This window comes from Carassius gibelio, chromosome B4 (assembly GCF_023724105.1).
Source record: "Carassius gibelio isolate Cgi1373 ecotype wild population from Czech Republic chromosome B4, carGib1.2-hapl.c, whole genome shotgun sequence".
NCBI classification, from domain to species: domain Eukaryota; kingdom Metazoa; phylum Chordata; class Actinopteri; order Cypriniformes; family Cyprinidae; genus Carassius; species Carassius gibelio.
The window spans coordinates 17,061,846-17,079,477 of NC_068399.1; the positions used below are offsets into that span (position 1 = coordinate 17,061,846).

At 35.8% G+C, this 17,632-nt stretch overlaps 1 protein-coding gene across 1 annotated transcript; it reads right to left on the bottom strand.

Annotated features, from left to right (window-relative positions):
- Positions 1-9,488: 9,488 nt before the first annotated feature.
- itfg2 (integrin alpha FG-GAP repeat containing 2) lies at positions 9,489-17,393 on the bottom strand. The gene is made up of 12 exons (XM_052554569.1): positions 17,185-17,393; positions 16,954-17,049; positions 16,828-16,869; positions 15,663-15,837; positions 15,439-15,578; positions 15,214-15,362; positions 15,021-15,115; positions 14,210-14,263; positions 13,803-13,894; positions 13,508-13,625; positions 11,135-11,308; positions 9,489-9,622 (listed from the first exon to the last, which is right to left on the bottom strand). The coding sequence occupies exons 1-12, from the start codon at positions 17,278-17,280 to the stop codon at positions 9,543-9,545; spliced, it is 1,311 nt and encodes a 436-aa protein (XP_052410529.1). The 5' UTR covers positions 17,281-17,393; the 3' UTR covers positions 9,489-9,542.
- Positions 17,394-17,632: the final 239 nt, after the last annotated feature.

Here is a 17,632-nt window from a genome sequence, read left to right on the forward strand (position 1 = left end):
ATTTTTTTTCTACTGTAATGTAACAAACCATTCAGGATAAGTAAAATAATATCAACCAATGGGGTCAGCATCCATGTTAACTTTTTCAAATCAGACCGGTGTAGAAAGCCCATCCCTATATTATTTTAAACCGAAAATTAGTTTACTTCAGATATGTTTACGTAATTCCTTTTTTTTTTTTTGGAGAAAAAGGATGAAATTCTAAATCAAATGACATTATAAGGACATTTGTTACATCACAAAAAGACAGCAGTGCTTTATAAGACTCAGTTCATCTTTTCATGACCACGTCGCATGCTGTGCCCCATGATGTCTTTCTGTCACATCCAGTGATGACTTCATAATGAAAGCTAATCCTGTCGAGTCTCAGTGCCACAGAAGAGAACAAAATGCTTTTTGTTTTTATTATTCAGGCAGTGTTCACACAGAGATGGGCTCTGCTGCTTTTTAACCCACTGTGCAACGGGGGGCCTGTGGCGTTTTCTTCTGACTCAGTGAACATGCCACATCCTGTCGCAGTTGTAAAAGACACATCTTATCGTACAGGCGCAATAAAAAGGCGCGGATTTACAGAATTGCAGTGTAACCACTGACACGTTTGCAAAATTTACAAAAGAGTATCTTGTCGGTAGCACTTTATTTTACAGTCCTGTTCCTCATGTACATACTATGTACTTATAATAGTAATTACAATAACTATGTAATAACTAGGTACTAACCCTGAACCTACCCCTAAACTTAACCCTACCCCATGTAGTTACCTTTTATTACCAGAACTTCCTTAGATAAATACACTTTAAGTACACTATAAGTACATGTTAATACTTGTACTGTAAAATAAAGTGCAACCATCTTGTCTTTATGCAAACTTATTATATTGCATATAATATTGTTTCTATACCAGTCAAAATAAATTAAATGAATGAAACTCTAGTAAAATGCAAACATGCATTAAATTTACTACTGGTTATTCCAATACAACTATAATACAATCTACTTAAAATATAATGAATATTAAATTAACATATTATTTTCATATTATTTATTTGTTTAAACACTAGACAAGTAAGGCCTTTCATGTTGAGACATCTTGCAGAATACCACTCTGAACAAAAGGCCAACTTGAACTTGATCAAATTCATTTGTGTAGACCTGTGGAGCTCTGCAAGAATGTTTTATGGAGTGAACTTTTTGGACCCATGGATCAGCGGTATGTCTGCTGCAAAAAAGGCAAAGCTCATAAGCAGAAGAACACCATCTCCATCGTCAAACTTGGAGGTGGATCAGTCCTGTTAAGGGGTTTCTTTACTGTAGAAGGAAGTGGAAATCACGTCTGTATGAAGGACACCATGGATTCTTTGAAGTATCAGGCAATTTTGACAAGAATTGTGATGCCTTTGGTGCAAAGACTGAAGCTAATGATCAATGGACTTTCCTGCAGGACAGTCATCCCAAAGTACACATCCCAATCTACTACAGCTTGGTTCAGGGATCAGTCATAGAATGTAGTTGAGTGACCTGATCAGTCTCCAGGCTTAATTCTCAATCCAAATATCTGGCTGAATTTGAAGAAAACAGTGGATTATCAGTGATCTGGAAGCTTTTTCAGGTGAGGAATGGGCCAAAACTGTAGTAGAGAGGTGACAGAAGCTTCTAAACACTTACAGACAGCATTTATTGGTGATTTTAAAGAATAAACGATTCTGCACAAAGGGGGTTGAATAATTTTGAACATGAATGTTTAGAGCCAATTAGAATTTTTTCATGATTCATCAGTGTTCCATTCCATTAACAAACTTTCTCTAATACTTTACTGATGCCTTTGTTGAATTGATTACATAAAATGTTGTTCTCCGCAGGAAAAAGTCTTGCAGTTCAAGGGGGTTGAATAATTTTGATTTCAACTGTATATATATATATACACACACACACACACACATATATTAGACCTCTAACACTAGCTTGCTCTATTCTTTTTCTATCCTATCAGTTTTCTTTTTATTTATTATATTATCTTAAATTCCTTGCTACATGTACTGTGTTAAGCTAACTGAGACTTGTTATAGCACTTATACAGTATTGTTCAAAATAATAGCAGTACAATGTGACTAACCAGAATAATCAAGGTTTTTAGTATATTTTTTATTGCTACGTGGCAAACAAGTTACCAGAAGGTTCAGTAGATTCTCAGAAAACAAACAAGACCCAGCATTCATGATATGCACGCTCTTAAGGCTGTGCAATTGGGCAATTAGTTGAAAGGGGTGTGTTCAAAAAAATAGCAGTGTCTACCTTTGACTGTACAAACTCAAAACTATTTTGTACAAACATTTTTTTTTTTTTTCTGGGATTTAGCAATCCTGTGAATCACTAAACTAATATTTAGTTGTATGACCACAGTTTTTTAAAACTGCTTGACATCTGTGTGGCATGGAGTCAACCAACTTGTGGCACCTCTCAGCTGTTATTCCACTCCATGATTCTTTAACAACATTCCACAATTCATTCACATTTCTTGGTTTTGCTTCAGAAACAGCATTTTTGATATCACCCCACAAGTTCTCAATTGGATTAAGGTCTGGAGATTGGGCTGGCCAGTCCATAACATTAATTTTGTTGGTTTGGAACCAAGACTTTGCCCGTTTACTAGTGTGTTTTGGGTCATTGTCTTGTTGAAACAACCATTTCAAGGGCATGTCCTCTTCAGCATAGGGCAACATGACCTCTTCAAGTATTTTAACATATGCAAACTGATCCATGATCCCTGGTATGCGATAAATAGGCCCAACACCATAGTAGGAGAAACATGCCCATATCATGATGCTTGCACCTCCATGCTTCACTGTCTTCACGGTGTACTGTGGCTTGAATTCAGAGTTTGGGGGTCGTCTCACAAACTGCCTGTGGCCCTTGGACCCAAAAAGAACAATTTTACTCTCATCAGTCCACAAAATGTTCCTCCATTTCTCTTTAGGCCAGTTGATGTGTTCTTTGGCAAATTGTAACCTCTTCTGCACATGCCTTTTTTTTAACAGAGGGACTTTGCGGGGGATTCTTGAAAATAGATTAGCTTCACACAGACGTCTTCTAACTGTCACAGTACTTACAGGTAACTCCAGACTGTCTTTGATCATCCTGGAGGTGATCATTGGCTGAGCCTTTGCCATTCTGGTTATTCTTCTATCCATTTTGATGGTTGTCTTCCGTTTTCTTCCACGTCTCTCTGGTTTTGCTCTCCATTTTAAGGCATTGGAGATCATTTTAGCTGAACAGCCTATCATTTTTTGCACCTCTTTATAGGTTTTCCCCTCTCTAATCAACTTTTTAATCAAAGTACGCTGTTCTTCTGAACAATGTCTTGAACGACCCATTTTCCTCAGCTTTCAAATGCATGTTCAACAAGTGTTGGCTTCATCCTTAAATAGGGGCCACCTGATTCACACCGGTTTCTTCACAAAATTGATGACCTCAGTGATTGAATGCCACACTGCTAATTTTTTTGAACACACCCCTTTCAACTAATTGCCCAATTGCACAGCCTTAAGAGCGTGCATATCATGAATGCTGGGTCTCATTTGTTTTCTGAGAATCTACTGAACCTACTGGTAACTTGTTTGCCACGTAGCAATAAAAAAATATACGAAAAACCTTGATTATTCTGGTTAGTCACATTGTACTGCTATTATTTTGAACAATACTGTATATCATTGCTCTTTTTGTTGTTTTTGATTGCTTCCACTGTCCTCATTTGTAAGTCGCTTTGAATAAAAGTGTCTGCTAAATGAATAAATGTAAATGTAAATGTAATTCGTTTTATATATGTACATTAATAAATAAATATTATTAAATACATGTAGTTAATTAATATTTCTCCGTATTCAAATGTTTATTTAGACTGTAACAAGGACACCTTAAAATAAAGTGTAACCCCAAATTCTTGTGTACCACTCTAAAAGGAATCAAACATGCTGATTTATTCACAGAATCAACAGAAAAGATACTTTTTGTATGGCTGTTATTTAAAATGTAAACAAGAAATTTTCATAGGTAATGCAGTAGATGTATGAGACTAAAATGCAGGGAATGAGCTTCCTCACCCCACACAGGTGGGGATAGGGGTCAAGCTTTGATTGACATCTTGATAGAAAACCAAAGAAATAAACAGAACAGTGTCTGGGCAATCTCCCAGCCCCTACTCAACACCAATCCCATCCACCTTCAAAGGCGTTGTAATATTTCCATTCCCTTGCTGAGCTCTCCCTGCAGGGATCGGGAAACATCCGCCCGAGTGTGCAGGTGGAAAGAGAAGCATTGATTAGAGGAAAAGACTTGCATGCTGGACACCAGATTTGCAAGTCCAACATGAAGCGGTGGAGGAATAAGAAGGAAAAGCCATCTTCCTGTCCATAATGAACATCACTAAGAGCTTGGGGTTTTCACAGAATCACAGTGGAAGGACCACAGAGGTGTTTAATATCAAGATCTAATGAGCTTTGCACCTCTAACGGCACAAGTGACGGAGGATCGCATTGAACAGCAACCCCGCTGCCAGCGGGATAAACATAGGGGCTTATTAAAACTGCCATTTGTGTTTCCATCGACAGGAGCGCCTCGGAGGGGGCTGATGAGATGATAGAACGAGGGACTATTAGGACCAGCACTAGATGAGTTAAGTGTCCATTAAGAAAATGGCTGGAAACGGAAAACGAAGAGGCCGGCATGTGGAGCCTCTTGAAGATACCGCCTCACTGTCAATCAATGGACTGGAATCCCTCTCGGTCTCGCACGGATGCAGTGAGGGGGAAGACAGACACTGGCATTAGTTACAGGGATTTGGAGAGGCATAATCTTTCATGATTCACTCCCTTCCCACCACGATCAGAAGTGACTGGGTTAGAAGAGGCCAGCGGTATTTGCCGAGGGCTGGTTCTATTGCACATAAAGAGGATATATTATTATGAAATGGGTTTATGGAAGATAAACACATTTAAAGTAAATGACCCTGATGTGAACAAAATGAGAACAGAAGGGTTAAGACAAGATGACTTTGGACCGCTTTGCCAAAGCTGATATCATGCACGACACATATTTAGACTTTTCGCACTTGATTAACATAATCCTGGGTCATTTTTCTGGGTAGACTGTATGAGGTTAATAATAAGAACAGCATGTGAGGATGTTTCAGTAAGTGCTTGTTAATTTGTAGCAGTAATCTTCACCTCTTCTGCGGCTCTCAAATCAAATACTGTATAATGCAGGTTTGACATCATTGTGATTAGTTACACAAACTAGTGATATTTGTTTAATGTTGAATATGGTCAGGAATAATATGTGCTTTATAATATTAATAAACAGCCAATATGTTAACAACAGGCATGTTAATTGTAGATAGTGAGAATTGGTCCCTTTACTAAAGTGTTACCAATATTCTTGTGGAAACCATGACTAGAATTTGAGACTGATGGATAGAATTTAAAATAATAATCTTTTGTAGCAGTATAAATGTCTTTAGTGTGATGTTTGATCAATTCAAATGCCCTTGCTGAGCTAAAGTATTTTCCAAGAGTAGTGTATACAACTTTCAGTTAATTCTACATTAGCATATACATTAATATAAACCCAAAAATGAAAGAGCCCACTGGCATCCCTCATTACATTTCAGCAAGATAAATGAGCCTAATAAATGAGCATGTGCATGCTGATGAGTCATAAGACGCAGCAAAAATTTTATTATGTACAATCAATTACATAACATGAGTCACATTCAAGCACCACAGACGAGAAACGTTCATTGATGCAATTAACCTTGATCATGTATTACAAACGGCATCAGCACGAACACAAACACATGAAGACACACTTGCACCCACACGTCATGTCCTTGTTTTATGTGCAAATAGGCCAAGGAGCCTCTGAAGAGCTTGGCTCCTGGCTGTCAGTAACCATAGTCTCCAACTCAGCTGGCAACTCTGGACTACTTCCTCTAGCTTTAACCAAATCTGACACACCATTACTCTTATCCAGGAGCTTCCCCAGGTGCATTCATTTCATCTTCACAAAGTAATCTTCTCTGACCCCTTTTGGCCCACTCAAACGGTTTTGAAATGAAAGAAAATTGTGCTGTGTCCCAAACAATTGAAAACATGTGTACATGGCACAAGAGTCTCTTGAGCCTCTGTGATGGAGTTCACACAAAAACACTTTCAAAAGAACAGCATCTGGCACAGTCTGAGGGGTTTTGACTTCGTTTTCAGAAAAAAATTGGTACAAAATTAGGGCAGCACCTTTCAAAAGGTATAGGCATTTAAGGATTTATATTTATACTTAAGGTACTAATATGTACTTTTTAGGTAACAGCACGCACCCTTTAGGGTAAATAAGGTACAAAAGTGACAGCAGGTACAAAAGTAAGGCACAAAAGTGACAGCTTTTGTATCTTTTTTTTGTGAATATGATGTTGAGCTTATTGGTATTGGCCAATATTATTATACTTTGTCACATACAGATATTACATAGAAGCTAATTCTGTTTTTTAGTTGTGCATGCACACTACATGCAACATAATTCGATCTTCAACATAATTCGATTTGCTGGAATTTTATTAGACCTAATCAAACAAAAAATGTGTAATAGGCATCAATATAATAATAGAACATTTGTGTAGGATGTAGTCTAAGCTAACAGGCTAATCTGAACATTTATAAGCTAAGCTAACAGACAAATTTATCTATTTGTGTAAGGTATTGTCTAAGCTAAAATGCTAATTTGAACAATAATGTGGGAGCTAAGTTTCTAAATTCAATATCTGCAAAGTGCACTATATAAGCTAACAGGCTAATGTGACCAATTATATAAGGTATGGGCTAAATTAAAATGTTAATTTGAATGTTTGTGAGGGGTCAAGCTAAGCTAAGCCAACAGGCTAATATTTAAACATTTGCATATGCTATAGGCTTAGCTAACTTTAAAAAAAATAAACAACAAAGAATGAGAAAGTTTGCAAATGTATTTAATAATGTTTTATTTATTTAAAATTTCTGTCGTTAGTTATTTACTGTTCTTTGTACATTTAATATGTACATCAGACATTAAGTACAGCGCCCAATAAAGCCAATGGCTTAAATCAATGACAACATTTTTCTCAGCAGTTTTCCATAAATATAGGGTTCAACAGATGATCGCTGGTTTGAATGGTGCATTCTGGGAATTTGTTGGGACTGTTTTACTGCACTGCAATGATTCTGACAACGGAACAGTCCTAGAAAAGGTCAACTCCCTGGGAAGTGCATTTGGGGTTGAGACACACCCATAGATGTTATAAAGGATTCTCAGTGCAATGACAGGAATTCTTTGCTTTTCTTTGTGCAAATACACAATCACTAACACCTGGAACCTCTAATAAACCCAGACACACACACAGCTGAAGCCTGCAGCACAAACAAACTCAACCAACTTTCATATTTTGGCTGAGAAGACTCCCATGGGTGGTCTGTTCCCAGGGTCAGATATCAGCTGGCTCCACATCAGCTAGTTTTTTGCCCAATGTTTTCTTACAGCTGGACAATGAGTTCAGTTCACACAGAATTAATCAAACGCACCTCCATTTAGAATTCATGATCACAGTTTCCATACTAAAAACTATCAATAACACACAGCCAAAGCCACCACAGACTTCATGTCACACAGTGCCACTAATTTCACAGTGTGATCCTGAGGAGTAGGTTTCTCTGATGGCTACTGTGCCCATGTATGGTAAAACAGGAAGTAGCTTTGACGAGACCAACGAGTGCTGACCATTCAAGTCTTTTTCCTACTCTGCACTTTTAAGGGAAAATCATTTTGTGCATGGATTTTTGGGTGGCTGAGGAATCAAATGAAATTCCAGTCCTTGAACTGTTCGATTTCTTAGAATAGATTAACAATAATAGGCACATCATTAGATGATGCAAACAGTAACTTCTTCCTTAATAAAAGAAAAAAGGCTTTATTTAGAAAGAAATGTTTTATTTTACATGGAGTACATGAAATGTTGACTGATTTTGAAATCACAAGACCAAATGTTGTTATTGTTTACTAGAATTAAACTGTTAAAGTTGAAAGACTAAAAATAACGTGAAAAAAGTCATTTAAACCTAACTAGTAATATTAAACATCAACAAAAATATAAATTTACTTAAGCTTAATAATAATAAGTAAGAAAACGCTACAAAATATTAATTAGTAAATTAATAATAATTATAATAATTAATATACAATTCTAAAATAAAAATACGATTTTACAAGATTTTTTTCCTTTGTTTAGTTTTTGGTATATTTTGTATATTAATAATATTATTATTAAAAATGATCAAAACGTATAATTTAGTTAGTTGATAATATTTTTTTTTATATCTGTTGAGGGAGAAATCCTAAATGGTAAAAGCCAAATAAACATAGTAATTTTATACTTTCCAGTCTTCAGTAAAAATAATCAGTTTAATTCTCAGTGTGTGAACTCTTGAAAGGCTAAAGCCGTGTTGTGTGGTAAACTGCAGACACACATGGGACTAACAATGTTTCAGTACAGCTGAATTTGAAGATGGACATACGCTTTAACCTGTCCTCTCTCCTCAGCAGCAAGAAACTTCATAACGCATGATGACACCTGAGCCCATCGTTGCTGCCCTGAAGTAAACACACACAGCCACAAAAAGCTGAAATCAATGGGTCTTCCTCTACTCCCTGAAGCACAGTCTCTTCATAATGCATGAAGCTCCACAGGCTCAGAGCAGGTGGTGGGGCACTGAATCCTCCCCCTGGGCTTCTCCAACATTACAGACACAAGGTTTCCAGGCTTTCCCTGGAAAGCATAGGTCTACTGCTCGATTCCTGGTTATTACTCATCCTCTGCAGTTATACATCGCTCAGTAACAATCAATACTTCTAAAACTGAAACTGTATGAATCTTTTCTATTACACCGTACCTTTTGAACTCTGTAAACACTTCTCTGTGTTGAGAAGTATTTCTATAAAAGACTTCACCAGACTTTCAGAAACAGTCTGGTCAAACTCAGGCATTCCAACTTTATTAATTATTTACAAAATGACAAGAAATTGAACAGGGTGGAACCTAAAAATAAAGAGCTAAAGTTAGACATTGGGTAGTGAGGGATTGAAAACTGATTTACGTCAGGATGTCAGCTTCAAGTTCCTTGTGCTATTTTTTTTAGCATTATTTTTATAAATGCTTTCTGTAATCTCATTAAATGTATAGGTTTTAAAATTCAGTAAACCAAATTAACACAAAACAACAAAGATTCAATCTATTGCTAATACAGATGTTGTTTTACCATCATGATGCCACTTCCTTTTCACAAAAGAATTATTAATAAGGCATATTGTTATGTTAAAGATATAAAAATTTTTTTAATAATAATAATGAGAGGAAACAGTGACAGAAGAATGAACTGAAAAGCATTAGTAGCAAATGACAGACATAGACACAGAGGAAATATCCTGATGTACTTTTATTAATTCTATTTACAGAAATGAAGAGTCGTGATTCATTCTGTGTCGTCTTTCGCTATGTTCCCGTAGAGCACGTCTCCAATGAGTTTCCGAACCGCTACTGTATCACTGATATCTGTAAGGTGCAGAGACACACAAACCCAGAGGTTTTATGCTCATTTGGTGATGTGTCTCAGAAGCAAAACACTGAAAATGGTGTTGATACAAACCAAAGCATATTTCAAGTCTGTATGTGTGTGTATGTGGGTGTGTTATGAATAGGAATGTGCCAAAAGCACTGCGTGTAGTAATTATAAATGTAAAAAATGGGCACGAACTGAGCCCTTTTTGTTGTCAGAATCCATTTTAGACTCATCGAAGATATTTTGGAAATGCCACGAGGAACATGCATCAGAGGTACTAAAAGCCTTAATTCTAATTCATGCCTCCTAATGCTTTCTCAAAATATCCCTTTGAATACATTTGCATAAATTACAGATTCAGTAAATTTCAACTAAAACAAACTTTCCAATTTACTGCTACTTAATATTAGACAAACCCCTAATTTTTAAATGTTCCCTCTGGGAATCAATAAGTCAGTAATTAACCTAGAAATAAAAAGCTGCATGGAAACAGAAAAACACATCTGTTAAACATTCTAAAATTGACTGGAAGTATAAATAATATGACATAGTAGAATAGAAAAAAGGATAAAAGACTAAATGTAACATATTACTAGGGTTGCAGTAAATCCAGTAAATTTTGGAAATATTTCAGGATTTTGTGAGAACTTTTGGAAAGTTTCCATCCCATTGCAACTCTACATATTACATTTTATTGGTAAACACATTGATCTTATGTTTGGCATGTATCTCCACCTACAGTTTATCCTACAATCATCACGAATCGTCTCCCATCTGCACCTCTCCATCTTTCGTGACTCCTCTCACCTGCAGGCGTTCAGAGCTGCTGCGTCCTGTGGCACGGTAAGCTAATAACGCTTTGAAAATCACGTTGTGGGAGCACATCAGACTCAGAAGATGAATAATTAACAGTGGCCCCAGGAAGTCAAGCTGGCTTTTCATTAACAACTGTGCATGTGGCAGGAGTCTAACTGAGCAGAATAACCTGACCCCCTTCGGTCCAGTCAAACGCTTTCCAATACTAAGGCAAAGTGTGCCGCGTCTCAAGGAATTGAAATGATGTGGCACAAGAACAAGAGTTCAAGAGCCTCTTAAGCCTTTGCAGTGGAATCCGCACTTAAACACTTTCAGAAGAAGGACATTGGTGCAGGGTTATTTTTTTACACCAGAGATCTTTTTCTATGCCAGTTTGCACAGTAAAATTCTAGACTAGAGTTCAAAGCAAAATTAGTATCAATTCAGAATATAAATCTCTCTTAACCATTATCGGTCATAGTCTCAACACTTAAATGCATGTGTTTCATAACTATGTAATGGCATGCGCTTTGTAGATGTTTGATTACTCCCTACAATTCTGATTTTTTACAATTGTAAATGTATTCAGAAACTTGATTTCGGTTATACAACCTATTTTCATCAGCTCCTCCAGATGGTGATTGTGATTGATGTTAGAAACTACAAACAATCACACACACACACACACACACTGACAGATGTCCACTCACCCACTCCCAGTCTGTGAAGCAGGTCTGAATACTCGGGTCTCTCTTCCAGCACACTCAGCAGGTTGGTGGGCTCCATCCTCTCCAGCTCCACTCTCCAGTACACATAGATCTTATGGTTAAAGCTCACGTAGACCAGGCAGGGGCTGTTCCTCCCATCTTTACATGCATACTGGCCTAATGGAGAAATTTAATGCATGATTAAAGACAACATATTACATTAAAGACTAGAATAAGTAAGTAAATAAATAAATGGGAGTCATAAAAATGGAAAGTTCTACAGGTGATCTAAAGAGAATTCACAAATTAAAGAACACAGACGCAGCCGGATCATTTCCATAATGACCAATGCAATCTACCAAGACCAAATGAGCAACTATCCCATTCATGTTGAGCATAAAATCAGTTAATACAAGCTTTTTTGGGTGTTAAATAATGGAACAAATACTAGTAAATTGACTACTACAAACCACCATAAATAATGTGTTTGAAAAGAAAACTCCTACAAATGCATATGAAACAATGTCAGTCGCAAAAATAACAATGTCTTTGCTCTGATGCTAGCTGTTAGTAGATACGGCCCTATATTACTAAATGTCAAAAATACAAAATTGTAGTGTTAAAATAACTTACATTTAATAAAAACTAATTATAATCTAATATTCTTTTTAATATTAAAATATAATTGTACATTTTTACACACACACACACACACACACACACACATATATATATAAAATATTTTATTGCAAATAATAATAATTAAATTATCATATTAAATTACATTTATTATAATAAGTTTATATTAATGTTAAATAACTGGTATAATCAAACAGTTAGTAAAATAATAATGATTAAGACAATAATAGCAAATAACTAGGAATTTCAATATAACTGATTTTAAAATACAGATATCTCCTGTCTTGGATTGTAATTGGTCAATACAGCATTTCAGCAATGCTAAAATACACAATATTAAAATATTTGTTTAGATAGATAGATAAATTAAAAAAAATTTAATATTTCACATTCAAAATAAAATACGTATTTAACAAAAATGTATCCTTTTTCTTTACTGCCTACATATAAACAAAGATAAATAAATATAAAGGTTATGTTGCTTACCAGAAATAGGTTTTATGGTTTTAAAACCACCAAGATACAGCAGTATAACATGAACATGGTCATGTGGTAGACACTGATAGCTATTTGAATTAACACCTGTTGCTTAATGTTTAAATTGGACTAAAAAAACATAGTATCAAATATGTAAATTTATGCAAAAACTGTTTACTATACCTGCTAATATAAAAACATCGATCAACACGTTTCGAGCTGATAAGCTTGAATGAATGCCAAAACCTCAGCATTTTTGTTTACACTTTTAAATGGAAATGACCAATCAGGGATTCACTGGGGTTGTATGGACAAGGCCACAGAACGTTTCACATGCCGTCTGATCGGTTTAGCATTAGAATGTGTTTTTCTCTGGAGAGACCTCTCCTCGTCATTCCTATCATACAGACTCCCAGAGACTGGGGCTGAATTTTAATGAGCGCACACTGCCTCCACATTTGCTTTCTGCATTTTCACAAGACGACAATGAAGACACAGGTGTATGAGCTGATAAAACACTATCCGTACGGTGCGAGGCTTTGTTGTACATGAGTCAGTGCCTTTCAATGTCAACGTGAATACAAGGCATGATGCTTTTGTGCACATCACATCTCTCCATCAATTTAATCCTCTTAATGCAACAAGTTCAATACATCAGCGATGTGCAATACAACAAGAAAAAGAGAGAGTGGAAAAGTTGATAAAAAGAACAGGAAGGTGCAAGCAGAAGTGAAAGAAAGAGGTACAGAAATAAAAAAACTAGTTATATTTTCCAGCCTGCAGGCTCTTTATTCATATATATTTATATAAAGAGAAATAGTATTTCTGTCCTTAACTTTAAGCATTAGTCACATTATGCAGTTTTTATAGAAATATATTAATTACATTTAAGTACATTCACATGAATACCCCTTTTTTTTTTTAAACGATTAATGTAATGCAATTTTTATAATTAAGTTTACTTAATATTTTTGAAAGTAGTAACTTATATTTAACTGTAAATACAGTAAAACATTAGTATTTTAAAATATGATTCAAATGTAAAATAAATGTTTTTGCTATTTGAATTTATTTTAAAATGTAATTTATTCTTGTCATTTTCAGCAGCAATTTGTCTTCACATGAGAGTCACATGATCATTTAGAAATCATTCTGTGCTGATTTGGTGCTCAATTATTATCAATTATTCTCAGTTTAAAGACGAGTATGATCACGGATATGGTAAGATTCAATCTGATAAAGAGCATAAGAGAAGCTCACCAGCACAGAATGCATTCACATTCTCGTCAAACTGGAAGCGGACCACCATACGTGCATGATCGATGATGTAAGTTTGGCCGTCCCAAGCACAGGCCACCACTTCCTCTCTCCCATCACCCTGTTTAAATGCACAAAAACTTTAAAACATTTTAGGCAGAGCAACTTTTTAAAACATGGAAAAGCTCTAGCATCGTTTCTTTGCTGATGAAACTCAGTTTGATATTTTGTATAGAATGCAAAAATATTAAAATATACTTTAAGTGTTTTTAACATTTGGTGCCATCATCACACTTACAGTGACATCCAGCTTCTGGAGGGCAAAAAGCTGGTGATCCACCTGCACAGACCACAAGAGCTTCTCAGAGCTGTCCATGAGCTTCAGCGTTCCTGAAACACCACCGTTCAACCAAAAACAACCACAACAGCTAATGAAAAACAACAACAGCTAACCAATCAATAGCATCAATACACTGCCGCCTAAACTAAAATAACATTTTGTTGTTGCGTTGAGTGTGTACTTTGTAACTGAGTGGCTATGGAGAAAGACGTGAGGAACAAGACTACACTTTTAGAGTAAAAAGACAATCTTCATTCATACACACCTGAGCCCAGAGTGACCAAAAACACAGGTGTCCTTTGGTCTGTCACAGTGGGCTCATGTTCCCACACTGAATAACCCTTGACATGAACTGGTGGACTCACCGTCAAGAGTGCACAGAGCAAACAAGCCGCCTTTAGATGAATCATCCTTAGAACCTACAGAAAATAAAATAAGATCCTTCATTAGGTTTGCTGAAACTGTGACAATTATATGTGATTAGCGATGGACCAATGTTAAAATAAATAATGTCTAAAATACATCTTAATTTAAATACATTATATACCCAATTTCATACTTCATTTTGTTAGTTATTTAATTCTACAAATAGTGATGATATATACAATTATTTAAAATAATTAACACAAATTAGAAATATATTAAATACACAAAATGTTTTCTAAAAAATAATTGTAAATCAAAATAAATATTTTATATAAAATATAAATGAGTATAAAACAAACGAAAAAATTTTTTTATAAAAAACATTTTATTATTTTCATGTAACCATTAGTTAAGCAATACATGTGGCCATTATTTAAAATTAAGTAAATTGAAAATAACAGGAAAAGCTAAAATAAATAGTTTTTAATGCTACAAGTGAATTTAAGCATAACAACATTGTAATGTACAGAATGAAAATGGATATTCATTTTGAGATTTGCTAATTAAATGTTAAGTGTTAGATGACAGCAAAGTTAATCTAAAAAAGGGGGAAAATTAGCATGCACGAATCTTAAACAACCTCGGATTTCAATAGCCATCATGGTACCAATATGTGTCCAATGAATCCCTATTCGTGACAGTCTTTAAATGTTTATTTTTCTACTAGCTTCTTAATCTTATTATTTTATCTGAATATTTTATTCTAAAGTTTTTGCAATCTAAATGTATGACAGCATGCTTTCTCAGTACCTCTGCGGATGCTGCCTATCAAATGAGTGGACACGTTCTTGTTATGGATGCGTCCACTGGTAAGATGAAGGACGACGTCTCTGGAAGGACCCTCCCTGTTTACACATACACAAGTGGAGTTATTCCAAAAGTCAGTTCTGCTCTGAATTATATAGCACTACTAGAACATTAACCCTCATTGTGGTTTTCTCACCTGCTGGGAGTTGCTGTGTTTTCATCCCCAGGTCCTGCAGCGCCCTCTTGTGTCCAAGAGCACATCAGAATCGCATAGCCACAACCGGGCTGAGACACCATTAGTTCAGGAAGACCTTCTGGACTCGGGTTAACCGAGAGACTATCAACCTGGTCAAAGCAGATAAAAAGGCTGTAGTCATTTGATGTGGTGTTCACATTAAGTTTAATGCATCTAAAACAGTACCTGACCCTCCAGAAGCCATTTCTTCAGTAAGACCAGCTGACCAGAGCTCAAGTCTGTAGCATCAGAGGGTTCCTCCCACCTGAACGCCCGCACCACCCGGTCCGTGTAGCCAACGACAAGCTCACAGCGCCCGTCTCCGTCTTATAAGTGCACAAACACTTCAATATTTGCATGAATTAAAAAGGTTTAGAAATTTTTGAGTATGTCATACGCAAACTCCCCACCGATATCACTGATGAGCATCACTTTGGTATTAGCGGGGATGTGCTGGGTGTAACTGGGCTTCTGCTCGTCCCCGAGCGAACCGTCCTGCTGACTAGAGGAGTCTGCCTTGGCTGCAGCAGCGCTGATATCAAACAGGTGAAACCAGCCCTCCGCACCCACCGCCACAACAAAGTTCTGCCATGCACAAATGTGAAAGAGTGACTTTTTTTCTATTTAAAACAAAAGAACACTAGCAAAAATGTACAATGGCATTTTCTAAATGTAGAACTATTATAAATGGTGAAGCTAGACCGCCAAGCCAAAAATTGAAATAAATAAAGACAAATACCTAAATTAATGAATTAATAAAATGCATTAATACAATACATATATTTAATATTATTATATTAATATTTTATTATTTCATAAATAATACAATAAATTAATAATTTTGATATGATTTAATGCATTCATATTATATATACACACACATATATGTATGTGTATGTATATACACATATATCTACACATATATATGACATTTGTGAATTATATACAATCAATCATACCACAGATTTAAGATGATTTTTGATGATGATGATTATTATTGTATATTTATTAGATGCATAGATTCACTAGTGAAACATGAAGAAAAGGAATCCGCACCTCTTAAGGCTAAAAGTAGCTCATAACTCACTGATTTAGAAGAAAATTTTAAAAATAATGGGCGTGTCAGTCCTAAATTTAGGACTCCTAAACTTTTGCTCTAAGAGTATTTCACAAAGTACTTTAGACTAAAACTGGCTCCTAAATCTGTGAAGGGACAATTTTGCTATATCCTTGTTTTCATTAACCAGTGGACAAGAAGTAACAGCTGTTCTTGCTTCCAGTTTGGTTTTCATTTGCATGTCTTACTATCAGCCATGATTATTCTACCCTGTTAATTAAAAGGCTGTTTATATGCAGATTCACTAATTATCTACAAGAAGCATACATATAAGAGGCTGAGCAAAAAGCAAAGGTTTCAGTCGATCCTGCACAATCTCCCAGGATTAATACAGTATTCACTGACCAATAACATCTAAAACATCATTATACCATGGTACCACGATTGGTATTTATTTATTTATTTTTGGTAAAGGTAAAAAGAGAGAGAGAGAGAGAGAGAGAGAGAGAGAATCTTACCCTTCCTTTGTTGCAAACATCTCCCACTCCTACACACGTTAACTAGGAATAAAACAACATTTTTTATTTTTTAAATCAAATCATTCATTATTCATAAAGTACCAGCTGTAAGGTCTTGCTCCTCACCATGCCCACACATGTTCGCGTCATCCAGGGCTTACTGTCATCGTTTTTATAAATGTACAGCTTCCCACTACTGTCTCCTACCACCAGCTCATTCAACTGCAGAAAACAACACCATTAACCTCAAAAATGTAAGCTATTTTAACAAATATCAATAGTTAGTTGACAGACACCTGGTAATTATGATGATAAACGGAGTCATCTATCACACACTCGCACACACTTGGGACTTACGGAGTCGTTATCTGCATCTCCGAGACAGATGGCGTGAGGAAAGATTGTTCCGGTGAAGTCTAAACTCACGCGCTGCACATAACTGACCGAGCGCATGGCCTTTCAGCGCTGCACACTAACGATTAGAATATATTAAACAAGCACTTCTATGAGACAAATCATATTTCAGCTGCACTTCCCCTCCAGTACAAACAAATGCACATGACCGTGCTTCATTTCAAAATAAAAGCCCTTGTCTGTGACCTGACCCCGAGTGTGTGAATTAAATAATTGTGACGGTCTTCTTTATAATCTTATAAATTATTTATATTTCAAACAAATGTCGTTCTTTTGAAAATTCTATTTACCATAGAGTCCTGAAAAAATCTAGCACGTATGCCTGAAAATAAATAAATGAGAATATTAAGCAGCACTGCTGTATTCAGCATTGATAATAATAATAATAAAA